General features: G+C 37.3%; 1 protein-coding gene across 17 annotated transcripts in view; it reads left to right on the top strand.

The window, feature by feature from the left end:
• RANBP17 (RAN binding protein 17) overlaps positions 1-23013 on the top strand; it is a 355438-nt gene that overhangs the window by 272764 nt on the left and 59661 nt on the right. For 10 of the 17 annotated variants that reach the window (XM_081520766.1, XM_081520765.1, XM_081520758.1 and 7 more), the window contains 4 exons: positions 1273-1376; positions 7038-7126; positions 17764-17871; positions 20022-20104. In XM_081520766.1, the coding sequence (XP_081376892.1) occupies positions 1273-1376; positions 7038-7126; positions 17764-17871; positions 20022-20104 (384 nt within the window). Of the gene's footprint in view, positions 1-1272; positions 1377-7037; positions 7127-17751; positions 17872-20021; positions 20105-23013 lie in introns of all 17 variants that reach the window. The other 7 variants (XM_081520759.1, XM_081520763.1, XM_081520757.1 and 4 more) reach the window with 1 other exon arrangement.

Below are 23013 nucleotides of genomic sequence, written 5' to 3'. Positions count from 1 at the left end.
CTGATTCTGCTGTTGATTTTCTGTGGAGGTCGCCTTGGACCACACCCTCCTGTTGCTGTTGTTCAGTCACTCGCTCATGTCCAGCTCTCTGCAGCCCCATGGACTGCAGCACGCCAGTCTTCCCTGTCCTTCACTGTCTCCAGGAGCCTGCTCAAACTCGTGTGCACCCTCCTTATCTGTAGAATAACATGTAGGCCAGTGTTTCTCAAACATTTGCATGCATCTAGATTACCTGGAGGGCTGCTTAAAACAAAAATTGCTAGTCTGGGACGGAACCTGAAATTTTATATCTGACAAGTTCCCAGGTGATCTGATGCTGCTAGAGCAGGGACCAAACTTTGAGAACCACTGGCCTCTTCTCTGAGATACTGTTTCCTCTCTAATTCTCTCTATTTAAAAAATGATAGCACAGAAATCACAAGTTCTAGACAATATAGTTCCTCCTCCAAGTTAGTATGCTGCCTTGAGCAAGTCGCTTAACATTTCTCTGCTTGTTTCTTCATCTGTAAAGTGGGGCTCACAATTCGCTGTGGCATAGGATGAGTGAGTAAACTTTCTCATTTGAAGGAACCCACTTTTGCGAAGGATAAAATGTAAATTGTCAATTGTGTGTATCCATATGTTAACAGAAGATTCTACCTTCATGGTGAAAAACAGTAGAAAATGTCTCTTCCTGCTTTTATAAAAAGAAAAAGAAGCTTATTGCAAAGACAAGTGTACTCACGGAGAATGTACTTAAAATCATAATGACCCATGAGGGACCTCATCCTGTTTTGGCAGGACCCCATCCTGTTTCCCTGACATCTATTTAACAAATTAATAAAAAAAGAACATAAATAAAAGAGAATAATAACTTAGCACTGTCTGGGCACCTGAGTCTGTGAGTCCTTTAGGGCCTTGGCACCTAAAGAGAAAAGGAAAACAGACCCTGTTCTCTGAGGCTTTGAAAGTGGCTTTCCTTGAGGCATTAGGGAAGCTCTGGGGTCCCTAAGAGCTGAAAGGCTGAGGTGCCTGGGGCATGAGTCTGTTTGATCCAATAAAGAGCCAGAGAAAGAAATGGCTGGTAAGTAATTTTGCTATTTCATTTGGTGCAAAAGAGAAGGCAAAACACCAGAATATTCAATGAGCCAAAGCGCAGAATGTGATACGGTGTGAATGCGGGCTGACCCCTTCTCGAGAACGTTTCTAAGCCTGAATAAAGCACTCACTGTGAAGGCTAATGGACAATAGCATGCATTTTAAACCGTGATGACCCTTTTGTTTTTCTGATAGGCGAAGATGAGGATGAATTTGAAAATTTCATGCTGCCTCTTACAGTCTCTTTCGAAACGGTATTACAGATATTCAACAACAACTTTAAACAAGAAGATGTAAAGGTGGGTTTGTTTCCATGAGAAAAGGTGATTTTGTTCATTCTAGGACAAAATCTAGGTATAAATTCAGAAAACCTGCATATTTGTGTGTGCTTTGTGCCTCTTCAGTCTCAGTTTCCCAATTACATGTGTCTTCGAGGTGTACTTTTCATATAAGTACTTTTCTAGTTTCTTATACAAATAGACTTTGAGGTTATCAAATGATTTCAGATAGTCAGCTTATGATTAGATGACATATTTGTCTCCCGTGGCAGTATCTTTTAAAAGAACATTTCTCATGGGTACACCACTTTAAATGTCCCTATTCCCTCATCCACCCCGCTCTGTATGTTTCAACATATTTATATGGAGGAATGCGCAAATGTACACATGCTAAAATACCACATCTCTAAATATTTTTAAAACAAGAATTTATATAAATCAAGACTTTATTAAATGGCTAGGCATATATGTATAAATAGGAGCTGGTCTTGAAGTATTGCGTTCTTAAACTGAACAAAGTGATTAGGATAACTGATAGCTAAATAAGGTTTTTATGTGCCTGTGGGAGCCATATTAGGATTGATTTGACAAGTCAGTTCAGCTGTGGCAACAGTCATAATATCTAAGACAACATTATGTTTTATTAGTAAAATCCTTAAGTGTGTAGCAAGCTGTTTGTGACAACACAGCCCCATATTTTAATATGGGGGATGGGGAGCACAAGATCTGCTAAATACGAATAACATCTTCTGAAATTCTCATGTATCAGGGTTATATTAAATAGACTGACACTGGTTATTATTCTTAAAAGACTAATGAATATATACTGATAATGTAGGCACCTTTGCTGGTGATACTTGAATCATGTTTACTGTTATTTGAGATACAGTAAAAATACTAACCATCATTTTGCACAGCTCCTCTTCTCTCTACCAAAAAGAAATATTAGCACTAAGCAGCCAAGTAGAAGGATGATGGCCTTTGGTGATTATTTAGTGTAATTCATCTACTAAAAAATAACCAAACACTGTACCTTTTATTTTGAAGTAGAGTTTTTGAAATGAATGTTTATCAATATGCAATTGTCATAGAATTTTAAAACTAAAAAAAGATCTTAGTGATTTTCTTTGTGTTTGTAATGTTACTGAAATTCTTCACCAGAGTTTATACTCAAGTTAGCTTTATTTTTCAGTTGTCTTCCAAATATTTTTAATGACCGAAAACAAATCTTTGCAACTTTAAGGTGGCTATTGCTGCCCTTTATATCAGAAAAGAAGCAGTAAGATTGAAAAAGAGTATCTTTATAAAAATTACATTTGTCTCATTTGAAGATTTCATTATACTCCAAGCCCGTTTTGATGTAATCCCATCTAGTTTGATAGAAACCATCTTCCTAGAGTCATTTTTAATGGAGTTCCAGTGATATATCCCTAAACCAGCAAGTTCTTAACGACCCTGGAAAGTGACTGCTTGATTACACTTTAACGGTATTTGCAAATAAAATCACAAGTAATTAAGGGGAAATCTCCAGGCTTTTGAGCAAGTTTGATGCATGATAACTGCCTGATTCAGCTTCATCTAGAGTAATGCTGTGTAGGCAACAGCTACTGAGATCAATAGCAACGTAATGATAGTGGCAGAATTAAGTGAGTAACCTGAGAAGTGTGCCTCAGAATGCATGCAGCTGCCACGGACCCAGGCCACACAGTGCACTCACGCTTCCGTCCTAAATGTTCATCAAAAGACGCCCTGCAGGAAAATGGAGTTAGATGCTCTTTATTGCTGATCGTGTCTCTTGCCACATTTATCAGGGAAATTGGATTAGCAGTTGGCAGCTGCAGGTAGACAAGATTCTGCAGTGATTAAATATGCAGCTTGGCTGCATTTGTTGTGACAGACCTTTAGTAAATTCTACTGTAAGCACCATCTGTCTAATTTGTATAAAGAAAACTTGGTGCTTTAAGCTACCGGTAAAGAACTAAATCTGTTGCTTTATCATAAACAAAACTTTTGCACTAAATGCTTTTAAATGTAATTTATTAGGTTAAGGCTATTTTTCTATCATGATGAATAAATAATAAATGCAAAAGTGCTTTCAGGTACTTCATTTTGCAAGTACTAAAGATAAAAAACAGTTCTGTTTTGTTATTCAGTAAAGTATTTAGTATTCCAATCCACAGGAGGTGATGCTGTTAAAATATCTGTATGAAAATGCCACAGGACTGCCAAATTCATTTAATTTGCAACCCTTACCAGGATTTTCTAACTCCCTGTTTATAGATATTTTTCAAATGCAGATTTCAGGATGAGCACAAACATTACGGACCTACATTGCCAAATTGAAATATGGTTGTGAGAGGAGGAAATGCTGTAAAACTCCTAAATTTATAGCTTTGTTTTCTTACTTAGTCCTAATAAAATTGAAGAGAACATTGAATTTTTGTCTTGGGTGTTTCTTTTCCAAGTAAAGGGGAAAAGGAAGAAACTGCCATGACAAACCCTGGCTCCGAAGCATTAGTTCACAGTAAATGTTTCCCCCTATAATTGTACCCTTAGTAAAATACAGTCCAATACCCTGACTACCCATGCATCATTTTTGATTTGGCCATGACGTCATCAGTTTTAAGGAAAATGAATGAAAACTTCTGGGAGGAAAAGGAGCAGTTAAATAGGAACCTGCTATCTTTAGTCCCTTCGTAAAAACTCCACAATGTTAAATTATTTAAAATCCTAGATTTTCAGCATGCGCACATTAAAAGTTTTCGCACTAAGTGCCAAATGTTGCAAACAGCACTTTAACAGAATGATTTTGCTTTGATCCCTGTAGCAGTTCCTGAATAATTTATCACAGGTTATTGCCTTAATTCTGGAGAGGGATAGAGCAATAAAGGCAGATGAAAACACTCCAGTTGAAACACCTTGGGGCCTGCTCATTCCTCTGACACGGCTCTTTTGTTGGAACTATTTAGAGGTTATTAAGATGTGTCTCCAGAATTAAGAGTATGCTGTAAGGATGAAGACAGCCATCTTAATTCTAAAGACAAAGCACAATGACCCTTCACCTTCTTCTCTTTGTTGTTATTATACAGGAGAATTATGAGGATAATATTATAGCTGCCCCCAGTAGTACCACTACAGTAGAGGGTCTGTCAGACTTTCCATTAGAAACCCTGTTTGGGGGTCAGGGTGGAAGGAGTCGCATTTCAGCTGTTTCCCAGCCCATCCATCTCACACTTGGCACACAGACCACCATTCACCATGCAGGAGGCTGAAACACCAAGCAGTTTCTCCTTGAACTATCCAAGAAAGGAATCCTGAGGATTAGATACCCCAGACCTGCCCCACTCCCCAAAGCAGCCTCACTTTATAAGGACCTCTCATTTTTCAGACTAGTCAAGTATGACTAGCTATAGGAGAAAGGTAACTTTTGAAATAAACCTCTTTCCACTATTTTAAATGAGACGGTAAATTGTGCCTCTTCCTCCCCTAAATTTCAGTCAGATCATCCCTTGCTCTCTGAGATTGTTTGGTAGCCTGGTTGAACTAGTTAACAGTTTTCCTTGTCTCATACCAGAACTGGGTATGTTTTGACTATCAAGAAAGTACTTCTTTAGTGTTGTTTGAGCATCTGTATAGATTATTTCAGTACTATTGCTGCTTTGAGATAAAAAATTGAGCGTAATAAATCTGTTTCTCACATTAACACTGCATTTTCCTGCTCAATTGAATCTATTGAAAACATAGTTACTATATTGTCATATGCTTTCTTTGCTTTGTAGTAACGTTTTTCTAATATTAAACATGGATATAATTTCATAGATTTGAGCCCTTCAATGAACTTGGCATCTTTTAAGAAAGAAAAATTTGTGGTAAAATAAACATTAACCTTTTTGTGTAATAAGGATAGTCTAAAATATTTTTAGAGCCTTTTACACTAGACACAAACTAAAACTCATTTTTCCTATTGACCAGTTTAGAGTTGAATGGTGAGTACCTTATGTATATGTGAAAACTTAAGATTATTTGAAGAGTAGCCTGTAACCTGTAAGTGTGCATAATAAAAATAGAACCCGAAAAGGCCACTTTGATAGGAAGACTGCAAAGAGAATTAGAATAGAGGTGTTCGAAGAAGACTCCTTAGAAGACATATTTTGTTCTGGAAGCTGCAAGAAACATGGAAAGCTGAGAAAGAGGAGAAAGGTTCCAGGTGATGGAAATGGGTTCCATAGAAAGTAAATTTTTTTTTTTTTAAGTAGCAATCATATGAGAGAACTATGGAGAGACTAGCCGATTATAGAAATAAGGACTGGTGAGCTTATAAAAGGAAAAGGAATGAGTTATTTAAAGAAGGGGAAACAAACATTCAGGGTTTACAGATTCAGAAATTCAGATTACCATCATTCTATAAGCTGTTACTCAGTATAGAAAATGAATATTCCTATAAAAAAAAACTTCCAGTTATATTGAGTCACCTTTTAGGTATGGGGCATGGGAGGGCAGGGAATCAAAAATTACAGATGTTTGTGTCAGATAAACTGTTTCCTATTTTGAAATTTTTTAGCCATTAAATGATGGTCAGGACTCACTTCTAAATCCTTAATGCTAAGTTAAATGCCCTCCTATAGAGATTTTCATTAATTACCAAAGTATGAGGAGAAAGAAAATCTGACTAAAAAAAAAAGTTCAGAGACCATTTTCTAGCAGAGTATTTCCACTGAAAACAATATTGTCAGAAATCACAGTTGCATATCTCAGTGATCACACTCCCTTGTTTTGCAATTATGTTTATTTGTACTCTTTGTTCTGGCATTCTAGCATCTGTTCATGGGTTTTCTTTCTCTCTTCCCAAACATCATCCTAAGGACAGCTTAATTAAGAGTCCAGAGTAAAATCAAATCTCTTTTATTTAAGAGTCAAATGTTTGTTTTGTTTTCTCTAAAGCTAAATATTTATGGGACACTTATGTATCAGGCTCCTGCTAGGCATTTTTATATAAATTTATTCCTGACTCTACTTCTGTAAGAAAAACATTATTAGCCCCTTTTAGAGATGAGGAAACTGAGACTGATAGATTGCCTTGCCTGAAAGTCTTACAGTTAAGAAGTAAAGCTGGGTTTAAATGCAAGTCTTCTGATATTGAAGAACTCTTTTCCTTGCTTGGGGAATGTGAGTGCCATTCTGGGTATGTCACAGTACCAATAGGTCATCTGGCCAGTTTTATGTTGTCCTAAGTTACTAAGAATATTCCTTAGGGATCTTTAAATACCAGTGTGCTTTCAGGTTAGACTCCAGATTGCATAGTGGGACTGATTTCTTACAAGCCAATGTGGTTAAGATTTGTTTTTATTAAACAATGTCTAGACCCTGTACATTTCTATTTTGTGGAATTATCTGTCCTCTTTTTTTTCTAGTTTGGCATTATTCAGGAAAAAATATGTTAATCGAAATGTTTCTATGCCACTGGAATTATGACTTAGCTCAATTTATAAGAAGCAGAGTTGGTCAGCAGATCTAATGGTCTGTTTGTTTAAAAAGTCTATGGCTTTCTATAGAAAGAGATCCGAGCGAGACATTTTAGCTAATGAATCAAAATCAGATATGTGGTCATTATTGCCTGATTATTACTCCATCTGCTCTGTGCTAACGTGAAAATCAATTACTGTGTCTCTTTCCCACTGACAGCGTATGTTGATCGGGCTGGCAAGAGATCTTCGAGGGATTGCCTTTGCACTGAACACAAAGACCAGCTACACCATGCTGTTTGACTGGATGTATCCTTATTACACTGTGACAATACCAGCTCTGTGCACAGAGGGATGCCAGGCCCCTGGCTTTCGTTTAATAGTATGGCACAGTAGGGAAGAGGAAACAAAGCTAAATGAACTAATGTGTAATCAGCTAAAAATTACAGCACAGTGGCAGCAGTGCAGATAACTGAGCACAGCACTTGGAGACCCAGCTCCGAGAGGTCACTTTTTTGGTGCCATTAAATATTGACAACTTAAAAATCACATCCCCAAATGATTGTATATGTGGGGGTTGTGGGGATTCTTGGGCTATCATCTTTAAATCAAGATCGATGAAGCCTACCATTTGGCATTTTCTAAGGGATTTGGATTTTTGCTGCATCTCAAATAGCAGAGCTGATTTCACTTTTTCTCTTTGAGGCTTATTAATTCATCACACTATAGTGTTTCATCATCATGAAAACATTAATGGACAAGAAAAGGGGAAAATAAATGGTTAGGATTTTTCACTTGATATAAAATTTGAATTTACCACTGCCAAGGCTTAGTACAGACAGCAAAAAAAAAAGGAAACAAAATCCCTCCCACAGAAATGCCTCATCATTATGAGTAAAAAGAGCATGGATTTGGTGTTAGGCAGACCTGGCTTGAATTCCTAGATCTCCATTTGCTGTGTAAACTTTGGCAGGTTTTTTTCACCTCTCTGAATTTCCTCATCTACAAAAAGAGACATCCAGTATCATGGCTTATTGTAACCATAGAAATAGGCAGTGCACTTTGTATTAATATAATGTCTGGAACATAATAGATAATCATAGATGTTACTATTAATATTGTTTTAACAGTATTACATGAATCCCCTTTGATTTTAACAGAAAGTGATAGTTTATGCAAGTTATATAAGTAACGTAATGTTTTCATGCCATTGTGTTCAATACAGGAAACCGTCAGTGCATAAGAGAAATTCTGTAACTTTAAACAACTTCATTTTTAAGTTACATTATTTCTCAGTTGCTCTTTTCGAACCCTTTTTATCAAACCTCCCTCATAAATTGCAAAAGAAACTTGTTAAAGATAGTCTTCAACTGATGGCACATTTATGGCAAAAACATAACAGGATCTGGGCACGTTTTAGGGAGATCTCCACATGTTAAAGAAATTGTTTGACATTAATTTGAATACTGACTTACATTTTTACTTACTATTAAAACCTGTGTCATCAGATTTGTGTGTCCATAGAAGGGATAGAGATAAGAATTTCCTTCCATTGAGAAATCATGTATGTCTTTGTACCAGCATACAAAGTACGTGTAAAGACTGTGGACTCTAACATGGAAAGGCATACAACTCTTTTAACCATGAAGAAGAAATGAATCACATACGACTCTTTCATTTCTCTAAACACAAATAGAAGCTCACAAAGCAAAAACTCTCATTTATTTCAAAAATTACTGAAACTTCATTTTTGCACTTCAAAACTGATGATTATCTTGAAAGCAACTACAATTCTAGAATGTCCGGCAATTAATGCTTCACATTTTCCTCATCAACAATCTTAACCAAGCGTTAAGATAAGAATGTTCCCCTTACCATCAAAGAATAGAAATATCTGTCATAATTGGTACTGCCTAAAATTTATAGAACATATTATAATTTAACTTTTTAATTAAGCCTTTTTCATTTCCTCACTTAGCTCCTTCTTTTGGACACCTATCAGAAATGAAACTTTTGTCCAGCAGATGGCAGAAAATAGCAAACGGGAAAACCTTGAGACTTACACTGTTTTGTTTTGGACTAGGAACCACTGTCTCCTCCTTTTGCCCATAGACATCGATGTTATTAGGGTCGGGGCGGAGGGCGAAGTGTCAGTTATGCAGGAAGTTACGTTAGATTGCCACACGAGGTGGCTTGGTACCGGCCTTGCTTATAATAATTGAGTTTCAGTAGCAAATCAGCTTCCTTGGGAAAAGGCCAAAGGCTTTTCATAATTGTATTGACAACAAAATGAATATGATAAATGGTGTTCATTCAGTTGAGGCAAGATTTATAGTTTTCCTTTGGGCAAGGGATGAAGAGCAAATATTTATAATAATAGTAAAATTTGTTTAAAAGTTACATTATTTGATAATTCAAAGAGCTTTATTAAAATATTTTGAAATACTTTAAGCAGTTTCAGGTGATAAAGTACAGATTCTTTCCAAAGTATTCTAGTAATATAAAAATGAGTAAGTATATGATTTTAAAAAAACATAGATATGAAAGTCATTTATTCTTCCTGAAATATTGATATGTCAAACTGTCAGTGATGATTCTCACATTACTGCTGGGGAAAGTTTATTTGCCTTTTATCCACAAAAAAATGTGCGTTCTTTAATTTTCTGTATAGTCCTTAGCATGCAGAAGAAACATCCTATAAGAGCACATGTCATCTTAAAGTCAAAATTCATTTTATTTATGGTGATTATTTGATAAAATGCTATTTTAGTGGTTAGCTGTTTAATTTAAAAACATTTCTATAAACACTGACTGCATTAACTGGTACACAAACTACATTGCTTATCACTCTGTCCTTCCAAGCCTAAATTGCCTGGAACTACACAGCAACCATGTTGATAAATTGTCCCACTACTAGAGAACTGAAGAAGAATCATTGCTACTTCTTTGCCCCTGTAGTGAGAGTGTAACAGTAAAAAGCATCTTACCTTGCAGTGTGCTTAGTCACCTTGTTTAAACTTTTCCCAGATCATACATAGACTTAAGTATCAAAAATCCAGCAGGAAATTAAAAAAAAAAAAATGAAGGAATGTATATGATGCTATTTCCTCACACTCATTCTTTTAATTGTCATAATTCTGATCTTTGAGTACACTGTTTTCAGTCATGCACTCAGTGCTGTTGATTAATATGCAAAAACATATTATACAAAGACAAGTCAAGACCATGAGATTTGTAAGGGGGGAGAAAACAACTTTGAAATAGAACAATATTAGGTTCCAGTCCTGATTTTACCACTTAACAACCTGTGGGTTTTTGGGTAAATTACTTAATGTCTCAGAATCACAGTTTTCTCCTCCATAGAACAGGGCTAATAATATATATCTCTCAGGTATGTTATAAGAAGTGAGTGAACTAATATATATATATACACACACACACATATATATATACATATATGTATATATGTGCATATATAGGCTTAGTACTGTGTCTGGCACAAAGTAAATACACTCCACCACTGTTGTGAGTTCCTTTCCCTAATATGGAATGAGACAAAGGAATCCCATTTGCTCACCTATCCAGCATATTTCTCTAACTGTGCTAAGATTCATGAAGGATGTAGATTTTTCTTAAATCCTACCCCAGAATGAGCTTATGGTTTAATAGAATCAGGTAACTACCTAAATGACTGTAATAAAATATAGAAGATGGTAAGTGCCATAAAAAAGATATAAATAAAGTGATTGCGTTTATCTGGGGCATCAAGAAAGGTTCTGTAAAGGTGAAGATATTTCTCTAAGTCTTAGCAAATAAGTAGGATTGGACTATTGGAATGTGAAGCAAGAGGTTTTCTGTTGGTCTAAGTACAGACTTAGCAAGGAGAGTAGTGGAAAAGATGTTTTGTCAAAGATACCACTTATTTTATGGTTGGACACAGATTGTCTGGGACCCTTGACTATCAGGCTAAGGAACTGAAAAACTTACTCCATAGATGGTATAAAGTAATTAATAGTTTTGATTGAATAACAGAATCAGAATTGTATTTCAGGAAGAAAATAGTTAGCAGTGTGTTGGACAAACTGAAATAGGGAAGAAAGTAATCCTGAAAATATGCTGTTCAGCAGGATTTTTTTTTTTTAGTACATTGTGCTAAGCATGAGAAATTAATGTTTGCTTTTTATAAGAATGAGTACAGTAGATTGCTCATGAAAAGCTCATAATCTAGTGGCTGTAATAAATAACTAATAAACCATCAAGGTATTATAACAAAGACACATGCCAAGGACCATAGGAACTTTGAAGAAGAAGAGATTGGTGTTTGGGGCAAGAAGTAGGTTCCCCAGGGAGGTAAAAGTTGAGCTAGGTGTTGAAAGATAGATAGGCATCTGCCAGAAGGCTTCCCAGCAGCACTTGCCTCCATGAACAAAAATATAGATGGTTCACATTCAGGGAATACTTTAACAATAAGCTCTGAACTGGCAGCCTATTTCTGTTCTGGAACCACATCCTCACACTCTTATCTCCTAGAAGTTTTAACAGAAGCTCTTTTGTTGCCTTCTAGTATACTAGAATGTTTTCTCTACTGTGAAATCTCAGAGAAAAAGAATGACATTTTTACTAATTTACACTTTCTTGGGGTCCAGCACATAGGAAGTAACTATTGCATGGCTGGCTGGCTGGATGGATGGATAGGTGTCATCAAGAAGCAAACCTCATGCTTTTCAGCTTCTCATGCTTAACATCTTATAAGGCAATAACAAATCATTAATCTTTTTTATTTTTTATTTATCTGGTGTTGACCTTCAGAATTCATTGAACAGATCTTTCTAGGTGAAAGCAATTAGATCAGTGCCACTTCTACCAAAGGGCTCCCCACTCTCTTCCTCCTATCCATATATACGTAGCTCTCACAAGGCCACTGGAAAATTAATCTCCTCGAGTGGGTTCTGATTCTCACCCTATAATCCAAGTCTGGGACTCTCACTCTGAAGCCCTTTAACCTCCCTGCTTGGGAGACCTCGACTCCGCCTTCCAGTAATCACTCATTTTCTCTGTGGCAGTCACCTCTGTCAGAAGCATATTAGAATCGGCCCCACTCTCATTCCACCCAGAAAAGGGAACATCCTCTCATATCCCCAGGCCTGATCCCATAGTGAACACAGGGTGCTCTGAGAAATAGGATGGCCCTGATGTCTTAAGAAAGCTTTGCAAAGGATGTTAAAAAAACCTTGCATTCCTGGGATAAAGCCCACTTGGTCATGATGTATGATCTTTCTAATATGATGTTGGATTCTGTTTGCTAGAATTTTATTAAGGATTTTTGCATCTATGTTCATCAGTGATATTGGCCTGTAGTTTTCCTTTTTTGTGACATCTTTGTCTGGTTTTGGAATTAGGGTGATGGTGGCCTCATAGAATGAGTTTGGAAGTTTACCATCTTCTGCAATTTTCTGGAAGAGTTTGAGTAGGATAGGTGTTAGCTCTTCTCTAAATTTTTGGTAGAATTCCGCTGTGAAGCCGTCTGGTCCTGGGCTTTTGTTTGCTGGAAGATTTCTGATTACAGTTTCGATTTCCGTGCTTGTGATGGGTCTGTTAAGATCTTCTACTTCTTCCTGGTTCAGTTTTGGAAAGTTATACTTTTCTAAGAATTTGTCCATTTCTTCCAAGTTGTCCATTTTATTGGCATATAGCTGTTGGTAGTAGTCTCTTATGATCCTTTGTATTTCTGTGGAGTCTGTTGTGATCTCTCCATTTTCATTTCTAATTTTGTTGATCTGATTCTTCTCCCTTTGTTTCTTGATGAGTCTGGCTAATGGCTTGTCAATTTTGTTTATCTTCTCGAAAAACCAGCAGCAGGATCCTCCATGACCCACCTCCCAGAATATTGGAAATAAAAGCAAAAATAAACAAATGGGACCTAATTAAAATTAAAAGCTTTTGCACAACAAAGGAAACTATAAGCAAGGTGAAAAGACAGCCTTCAGAATGGGAGAAAATAATAGCAAACGAAGCAACAGACAAACAATTAATCTCAAAAATATACAAGCAACTTCTGCAGCTGAATTCCAGAAAAATAAACGACCCAATCAAAAAATGGGCCAAAGAACTAAACAGACATTTCTCCAAAGAAGACATACAGATGGCTAACAAACACATGAAAAGATGCTCAACATCACTCATTATTAGAGAAATGCAAATCAAAACCACAATGAGGTATCATTTCACACCAGTCAGAATGGCTGCTATCCAAAAGTCTACAAGCAATAAATGCTGGAGAGGGTGTGGAGAAAAGGGAACCCTCTTACACTGTTGGTGGGAATGCAAACTAGTACAGCCACTATGGAGAACAGTGTGGAGATTCCTTAAAAAACTGGGAATAGAACTGCCATATGACCCAGCAATCCCACTGCTGGGCATATACACCGAGGAAACCAGAATTGAAAGAGACGCGTGTACCCCAATGTTCATCGCAGCACTGTTTACAATAGCCAGGACATGGAAGCAACCTAGATGTCCATCAGCAGACGAATGGATAAGGAAGCTGTGGTACATATACACAATGGAATATTACTCAGCCATTAAAAAAAATACATTTGAATCGGTTCTACTGAGATGGATGAAACTGGAGCCCATTATACAGAGTGAAGTAAGCCAGAAAGAAAAACAACAATACAGTATACTAATGCATATATATGGAATTTGAAAGATGGTAACGATAACCCTATATGGGAGACAGAATAAGAGACACAGATGCATAGAACAATTTTATGGACTCTGAGGGAGAAGGTGAGGGTGGGACGTTCTGGGAGAATAGCATTGAAACATGTATATTATCATATGTGAAACAGAACACCATTCCATGTTCGATGCATGAGACAAGTGCTCAGGGCCGGGGCAATGGGATGACCCAGAGGGATGGGATGGGGAGGGAGGTGGGTGGGGGGTCCAGGAAGGGGAACACATGTAAACCCATGGCTGATTCATGTCAATGTATGGCAAAAACTATTACAATATTGTAAAGTAATTAGCCCCCAACTAAAATAAATAAATTTATAAAAAAAAAAAAAAAAAGAAAGAAAGCTTTGCAAAGGGACTTCTCGTGCTTATGATATTCTTACGTTCTGCGATTTGGGTCTTTTCAGTCTCCTGATGAATCTCCAGGTCCTTTCCCACTCATGATCACTGAGCTTGTGCTCAGCTCTCTTGCTGGAATATTTTCTCATTTGTACTCCTCCAACACTGCTTCAGAATCTTGGTACTCAGAGCATTCCTGTTTTGTGTTTACCACCCATACTGACGTATGAATTCACAAGAGTAAAAGCCATGTATTACTTATCTCTGGATCCCTGGCCCCTAGCACAGCACACAGCACATAGTATTTACCATCTATCAAAAAAAAAAGCAACAGATTTCTAATCCATAGAAAATATAAAACTAAGTTAACTGACAATAGCCAAAATGAGTTAATAATCAAGTTTATTGATTTTATATTTTTCATTTTCATCCAACTGAAACCTCACACACACTTCTTCCATCTCTGCCTTATTTTCTTTGTAGTTCTTTCTAATGTGTCATATATCTGTTTAATTTTCTATCTTATTAGAATATAAATTCCATGAGGGCAGGGATTGTTTTAATGTTTGGTTCATTGATGTCTCTAGAGAGTCTAACAGTCATAAGACATTTATAGAATAGGCCTTCAATAAATACTTAAGTAAATTGTTTCTATATATTCAAATATAGCCTTAATATGGTGTATCTAAGGGGTCAAAAGTATTGCTTTTTGCATTTTTAGGGAGCATGACACTCTTAAGGTATTTGAGGGCTTATTTTCATTGAATGTTTTGTGAAGTATTTCCTGAAGCTTCAAAGTGAAATGCACAGCTTAAAAGAATCAAATAAGTAGGTCTAATCAAGTACGCTACACCTCACGTTTCCCGCAACAAATATTTTTTGAAATCCATTTTGTGCCAGGTACATGCATGCAATAAGTGCCTATGCCCTGTTCTCAAAAAGCATATGATAGGAGAGGTGAGGTGCTGTGATAGTATTAACTCAAAGGGCACTAGGGTGCCACAGCCACACACAGGAGACACACTTGGGTGTGAGCAGTTAAGGGTGGTGTCCTGGGGGCTTCTTGGAATAATTGACATCTCTAATGAAATACGAGGGACAAACAGGAATTAGCAGGAACATACTGGGCAAACACGGGTCTTTGCTCTTTAGAAACTCACTGTCTAATGGAACAGATGGGTAATACAAGCCATCAACCGTAATATAGTTTGTTATAAGAGAGAGGTGGTCAAAGTGCTTGAGTGAACTTAGATGAGGAAGAGATTGATGTCTTTTGACAAAAAAAAAAAAGAAAATTTCACCATCCCAGGGGAAGTAAAACTTGAACTAGATGTTGAAATACAGTTTGGAATGTATTAGGCAGAAAAAACAGCATATAGAGGAATGGAGGCAAGGGAGAGCCTGCATCAGTGGATTTGCTGAGAATCAAGAATGGCTGAACCATAGATAAGGGCAGGAGCACTAAGGGATGAGACCGCAGGTAGGCAGGCACCAGACAAGGACCTTGTTTGCCATGCCAAGGAACTTGAAATTTATTCCAAGATCAGGGAAGAAAATCATGATCTTCCTCCCCATGGAAGTCACTACCTGTAACACACAGGAAAGGAACAATATGAAGTGATTCAGTTCAGCACTTTCATCTGAAGCAAAGACAAGTATATTAGAAAACATCAGAAAGAGACAGAGTTAGGGATAGGAAAAGAAAAAGGAAATGAAGGTAGTAGCATAGGAAGGGTATTTTCTGCTGAAGTTTTAGGCCTTAATATTATATTCTGTGTGCATTTTGTAAGGAGGAGGCCAGTTGTGGGTAAAGGACCAGTGGAGCTAAGTCAGAGTTTTCCAGGATCTGGTAGTCTCAGCCATGAACTTGTCAGAGGCATGCCAGGCATACATTCACTGTTGATGAGGATGTTTGAGAATTTCTCCTTTAGGGTACGTGGGCTTACTTTTAGCAAACTGACCTTGAGTAGATTAAAGCTACCCAAAGCTTTTCTCTCAACAGTACGTGAAACATGAACTTCCAGATGTTCAAGCTGAATTTAGAAAAGGCAGAGGAACCAGAGATCAAATTGCCAACATCCATTGGATCATCGAAAAAGCAAGAGAGTTCCAGAAAAACATCTACTTCTGCTTTATTGACTATGCCAACAACAAACTGTGGAAAATTCTTAAGGAGATGGGAATATCAGACAACCTGACCTACCTCCTGAGAAAACTATATGCTGGTCAAGAAGCAACAGTTAGAACTGGACATGGAACAACAGACTGGTTTCAAATTGGGAAAGGAGTACATCAAGGCTGTATATTGTCACCCTGCTTATTTAACTTATATGCAGAGTACGTCATGAGAAACACTGGGCTGGAGGAAGCACAAGCTGGAATCAAGATTGCCGGGAGAAATAACAATAACCTCAGATATGCAGATAATACCACCCTTACAGCAGAATGTGAAGAAGAACTAAAGAGTCTCTTGATGAAAGTGAAAGAGGAGAGTGAAAAAATTCACTTAAAACTCAACATTCAGAAAACTTAAGATCACTGCATCTGATCCCATTACTTCATGGCAAATAGATAGGAAAACAATGGAAACGGTGACAGACTTTATTTTGGGGGGGCTCCAAAATCACTGCAGATGGTGACTGCAGCCATGAAATTAAAAGATGCTTTCTCCTTGGAAGAAAAGGCATGACCAACCTAGACAGCATATTAAAAAGCAGAGGCATTACTTTGCCAACAAAGGTCCGTCTAGTCAAAGCTATGGTTTTTCCAATAGTCATGTGTGGATGTGAGAGTTGGACTGTAAAGAAAGCTGAGAGCCGAAGAATTGATGCTTTTGAACTGTGGTGTTGGAGAAGACTCTTGAGAGTCCCTTGGACTGCAAGGGATCCAACCAGTCAATCCTAAAGGAAATCAGTCCTGAATATTCATTGGAAGGACTGATGCCGAAGCTGAACTCCAATACTTTGGCCACCTGATGCAAAGAACTGACTCATTGGAAAAGACCCTGATGCTGGGGAAGATTGAAGGCAGGAGGAGAAGGGGACGACAGAGGATGAGATGGTTGGATGGCATCACTGACTCGATCAACATGAGTTTGAGTAAACTCCAGGAGTTGGTGATGGACAGGGAGGCCTGGCGTGCTGCAGTCCATGGGATCGCAAAGAGTTGGACACAACTGAGTGACTGAACTGAACTGAACTGAAAGCTTTTCTTCAAGCTATCATCCCAAATGTTCCTTGGGGCTACAGTGAAACTAAACAGCTGATTAAGTCAACAATTTTTAAAAAAGGAAAAAGCATGTATGTAGATGTTTTCTAAGCCGGGAGATAAATACCTAGGGTTTACTACTTACTGTGCCCTTCTGGCGCAGTGGTAAAGAATCTGCCTGCTGTGCAGGAGACCCAGGTTCCATCCCTGGGTTGGGAAGATCCCTAGAGAAGAGAATGACAACCCACTCCGGTATTCTTGCCTGGAGAATTCCATGGACAGAGGAGCCTGGCCGACTACAGTCCATGGAGTCACAAAAAGTCGTATGTGAATGAGCTGCTAACACTTTCACTTTCTAATTTTACATATTTTATTGATAAAAGTTATATAATAAACACCATTTTTTTCTTCAGTAATTTGATGTGCAAGAAACTTGGATAATAGCAATTCAAATGTTTTTACCTTCATGAACTAAATTTATTTTTCTTTCCTACAATATTAAGTATAATGCTGTAAATATCATATGTTGCTTACATGGTGCTTCATAAGTATGCTACACATAGAAGAAATGTGGATTCCTTTTTTTTTCTTTTTCAGTGGCACCAGTTTTCAGGAACAATATTTCTTTTGACCCTTAAATTCTTTAACAGGCTTCATAACAGGTACCCAACATATCTTCCTATTCTTCAGAGGGCTATTGAGCAGTGGTATGGAGAGCCAGCATGTACAACTCCTATCTTAAAACTTATGGCAGAACTGATGCAAAACAGGTAAGAGGTGTGATAGGCAAGTGGAAAAGGAATCTACTATTTGGTAGCAGGCTGCAGAGGTCAGACTTTCCTGCCTGGTGTGTGTGTATTGAAGGCTTAACAAGAACCCAGGAACCAAAACTTAAGATGATCAGTGACGACAATAGAATTAGAGATACAAGGTTGAAACCTTTGGGGAGAAAGAATTAGGTGTATATGGGGACTCTGGCAACTGGGGAAAAAGTTGGAAGACCACAGCCATCATTATTTAAAAGATTCAAAAGCATGAAATGGAGGAAGGGTGCTTTTAACTGTGTCACTGCTTTCTGTAGAGGAGAAAAGGAGCTGAAAGGTCTCTGAGTTGAGATGCTTTATTTTGTGGATGAGGGTCCCAGAGCAATTCTTGGACACACAGTTTGTCTCAGAAAACCCTGGGGATTGTCCCTGCTTTGACTTTTAAGGTATCCTTCTTCCTTTGTGCCAAAATGCACGTATGTGGATGATTTATGCACTCACAATTTTTATTTAAATAGCAACTACAACACTTCTCAGAAATTGCCTACTTAACCTTGTGATTTGCACAGAGAAGCAGAGATTCAGGTTCTCTGCATATAAATATTAACAAAGGTGTAGCTAAAAGAGAAACACTGCAATAAGCTAATTGGTTTTACCACTTTAAAATATGTCATTATGAATATGGCTTAGCACCAAATTACCTGTCACATAGCCATCCTGTTTCATCAGTTCCTCTTTGTAAACTGCGTGTTGGAAGGGAAATACCCAGATAGGGAAGGAGTATGGATTGCATCTCTAATTTAATCTCTGGTGCTGAGTGTTTCACAGCAATAATTTAAAATTTTTAAAACCAGAGGTGGAAAAAGACCTGGCAAATAACTAAATGTGAGTATTATTCTTTTGAAAGCTGTTAGGTTTTTTGAAAACTGTTCTCTAGGTGCCTTAAAGACTAAAGGAAGGGTGGCTATATATTTTATATTAGAAATTTAGTTTTTATTAAATTTCTCTTTTTCAGCAAGATAATTAATAGTACATTACTGATAAAACATTTAATACTAAAGAAAAAAATAATTACATTGTATATTTTATATCTGCCATAGGTGGATAATTCATATCTAGCACAATTGTTCTCAGAACTACCTGGCAAAAATTTATAATATCAGAAAATCTTATCTTGTTTATATTTCTCTGAAACCTAATGTGAATTATGTACATACATTTCTTGAATTGGAATTGTCTGTCAACAATCAAATGTTTCTAATAGCATTTCTAATAAGTTATAACTGCACTTAATTCTAAAGCATTTTGAAAACAGAGAGAGAACCAGCAATGTATTCTTTTCCTTAGCAAAATATCTTTGCTTCCTGGTGTTTCTTTGCTATGATGTGTTTCATATTTTTACTGATCCTTTTAGAAATATACAGTTATTTGTTGAAAGCAGAGCAGCAAGGCAGATTAGAGCCAACTTAAGTCAAAGTAATGTTTAAAAAGCAAATATTATGCCAGGATGGCATATCAGTCCTTTGCCCTTTTCGGACTGCCCCCCGCCCCAACTGTCAGGAACTAGGGAAGTAAAATTGTTCTCATTTAGAACTTCTGGGATTTGTTTCTCTTTACTTGAGCTATGTGCAGTGGAAGCTGCAGCCCATATGTAATTTAACGTGTTTGAAATATGCTTGAAGTATCAGATGATCCATTATGCATATGAGCAGTATTAAAGGTACTTAGATTTCCTGTTGTTTTATCATTTGTTTTAAAGACGTATATCAGGCACTACAGGAGATCTCAAATGTAAATCTCTATACAAGTATCTATATAAACTTATGTACTTGGGGGTTTTTTATGATTATCTATCAGACATTTGCATGAAAGGAAAGGGGGCTAAGAGATCTGTAATGTAGGATGTCAGGATATTGTTTTGACAGATAAAAGATGAATTATTTGAATAAGCAAATAAATGAAAATAATTGTATTGTCCTAGTATCTTTAGTAAAAAATTAGCACATACATTTTATCAACACTTGTTTAATGGAATGATACTTTTAAAAAGGGATAATCGTACTGTTGCTACTTCTAATAAATGAGAATTCTGAGTATTTTAATCCTATATTTTGTTTATCTGTACATATAGTCTAAATTTTTGCTGTATTTCTCAGATCCCAGCGTTTAAATTTTGATGTATCATCTCCTAATGGAATTCTTCTCTTCAGAGAAGCTAGTAAAATGATTTGCACTTATGGTGAGTATCCTTTTCCATATTTGTCTCTGCAATATAACTTTTATCTCTTTGGAGGAAAGAAAGATGTTAGTTATTTTGTTCTTTTGAAACTTCATATCTGCATGAATTTGTGAAGTAGATAACAGGGGTGCAAAAAGCCAGGTAGCTATCATATTGACATCAGGAAAAATAAGCAGTATGCCTTTGACTACAGATCTTGCCTGACAAACCTGATGAATTTCTTTTAGATAAAACTTTAGTGTCAGTAGGCAAAGGGAATACACTATAAATACAATATTGAAATAGAATATTGAAAAGTTACAGCATATTGAAAATTGCTAAAATTTACATTAGGGAGTTTAGTATATTGGGTCAAAGAATGCTTAAACCAGTGTGCCAATGACACTGAATTTGGAGGAAATATCCTGGCAAAGAGCAGTAAATATTTTATTATAGGGAATTTGAGAGCACCATACCCTTAAAATCAGCGTTCTACAGTAATGATTGTCCTATTCAATTATAGTAAAAAAAAAAAAAATTGGTGATTTTTTTTCTGCTTGCCAACTCTGACAGCTTCATCAATGGAATTCTCAACTCTCGGAGACCTTTATGTAGCCAGGGAATGACACGCTAGATAAGAATCTTCAGGGAGTGTTCCACACACTGGCTGAATACTGACTACAGGCTGGACGCCTTGCAGTATTCTTCTCCTTGAGAGATGTTCCCCCGGGGCCTCCTCTTCTTTTTTGCCTGTCTGTTCTTCCTTTCCCAAATCAACAGCCAGCTCTGTTTGGCCTCAGAAGTTGACTGTGATTCTCATACTTCTTTCTGAATACCTAGAAACAGATTCTACAGAATTTTATAAAGCTTCTGTTGTGTTTTCAGGGTATATCTAATTCCTTTTAGTGTCTTATCATACAAAGGCATCTGGCTGGACCTTTTTCCAAAAGCTTGATATCTTAGAGAAAACACAGTTTGGGGAGATTAGAAGATCTCAGTACCAGTTCTAGTACCAACACGTATCAATTCCATGACCTTCAGCTAAGACACTCCTGGTCCTAGTTTTCCCATATGTAAAATTAGAAATAATGAATACCTACTGACCTCTTTGTCTAGTTAGGATTGTTATGTTAGTCAGTCATGTTCGACTCTTTGTGACCCTATGGACTATAGCTTGCTAGGCTCATCCAGGAGCCTGGAAGGTGAGGGGAGAAAAAGTGGCTGGAAGGGTACAGAAGAGCCAGCATTACTTATTTTCTGGGTAAGCCAAGGTGAAGGAAGGGAAGACTGTAGCTTGCTAGCTTGCTAGGACTGTAGCTTGCATGGCTCTATTGAATTCTCCAGGCAAGAATACTGGAGTGGGTTGCCATTCCCTTTTCCAGGGGATCTTGCCGATCCAGGGATCAAATGCTGGTCTCCTGCATTGCAGGTAGATTCTTTACTGTCTGCTCCACCAGGGAAGTCTATAAGGTGCTTAGGAGAATTCAATTACTTAGTGCATGGAAAGGCCTTAGATGAGTTAACTACTGTGTTTACTGTTATGAAGAAATTGAAGCTCATAGAGGTTAAAGATTTGCCAAATAATACATAGTTAGCAAATAGTCAAATGGGAATTTCATTCAAAGTCTGTATAACTTCAGAGGGTAGTCTTTCCATATTCCCTTCTGCCACTTAGGAGTTGCCACATGAAGATTGTACCTTGGGTATTTTTGATGAAGCACTGTTCTTTAAAGTACGGTGATTTTTATCCTAAAACTTAAAGGAAGTGAAGGCTCAATAGAAAAATGACCTTCAACTTTGTTAACAGTGACTTTGACCCAGGCACTTTATTACACAAAGTAGCAGAAAAGTCTTTTTCAGCTTTCACTGATTCCACATGCTGGCCCTGATCTGCCCAGCTGATTTTGTCTGTCTGTATCTTGTGTAATGTTTAATTACTCATGCTTTTACCTCTGGAGATTCTGATATGCTCATTGAAGGGAGATCCTACGGTTACCATCCAGGAATCTGGAAGGTGAGGGGAAAAATAGTGGCTAGAAGGGTACAGAAGAGCCAGCATTACTTATTTTCTGGGTAAGCCAAGGTGAAGGAAAGGAAAATATATGGAGGAAAGAGGCCAGAACGTTCTGTGATCCCTTCTGTTCCCGTCTCACTGGGTTTCTTCTCTGCTCACCTGTCGTGGGCAGTGTTTGTGCTGTCGATGATTGAGGCAGTGCAGACGGGGAGGGACTCATTTCCAAATGCGACTGATTTGTTACATATTTTGTGGAATGCCTCCACCTCGCTGCTCAATGAGACTGGCAGAAAAATAATACTTTCGATATGCTGTTTTATTTATCTACATTCTGTCATGATATACTTTGATGTAAGTTTTTAATTTTGCTTCAGCTCTCAGCTGCTCTTGCCGTTACAGCTCAGGGTCAGCAATGAGGTTAGCCACAGTAGCACAAAACAATTTCCTGTTTGTGCAGCCCAGGTAACATTTGGATGAGGATTAGATTTTACCACATTTTCTACTAGCCCAAGCCTATTATTTCTAATGAGTTTTAAATTGCTTCAAGAACATGTATTTCAAAATTTAGTGCTATGATCCATTCAGCCCGAACAACTTAATAAAAGAAATTTCTTTCTTAAATTTTTGGTTAAAATGTTGCATGCAGTGTAATAAATGTTATTACTTTGGAAACCTACTCCTCAGTTTTAAGAACTGGATGTTTTTTATGCTCAATTTCCATTTGTCTGATCTTTTCTTCCCTTTGCCTCTGGGTAATGGTATCTTTAGTGACATCTGTTGGTTGAAGAGTGCACAGAAGGGAAAAATAGTGACTGTCTTTATAAGACCAGCAAGAAAGGAACTGCTTTATTCCTTCCTTAGATGCCTGATTTAAGAAAGCTCAATGTGTAAAAAATGTAACTAAAAAAATAGATAG

The sequence above is a fragment of the Giraffa tippelskirchi genome, chromosome 8 (assembly GCF_054371585.1).
Source record: "Giraffa tippelskirchi isolate mGirTip1 chromosome 8, T2T-mGirTip1v1.2.pri, whole genome shotgun sequence".
In the NCBI taxonomy this organism is placed as follows: Eukaryota; Metazoa; Chordata; class Mammalia; order Artiodactyla; family Giraffidae; genus Giraffa; species Giraffa tippelskirchi.
The sequence above is the reverse complement of the archived record's forward strand: the minus strand, read 5'-3'. Positions and strand labels throughout refer to the sequence as shown.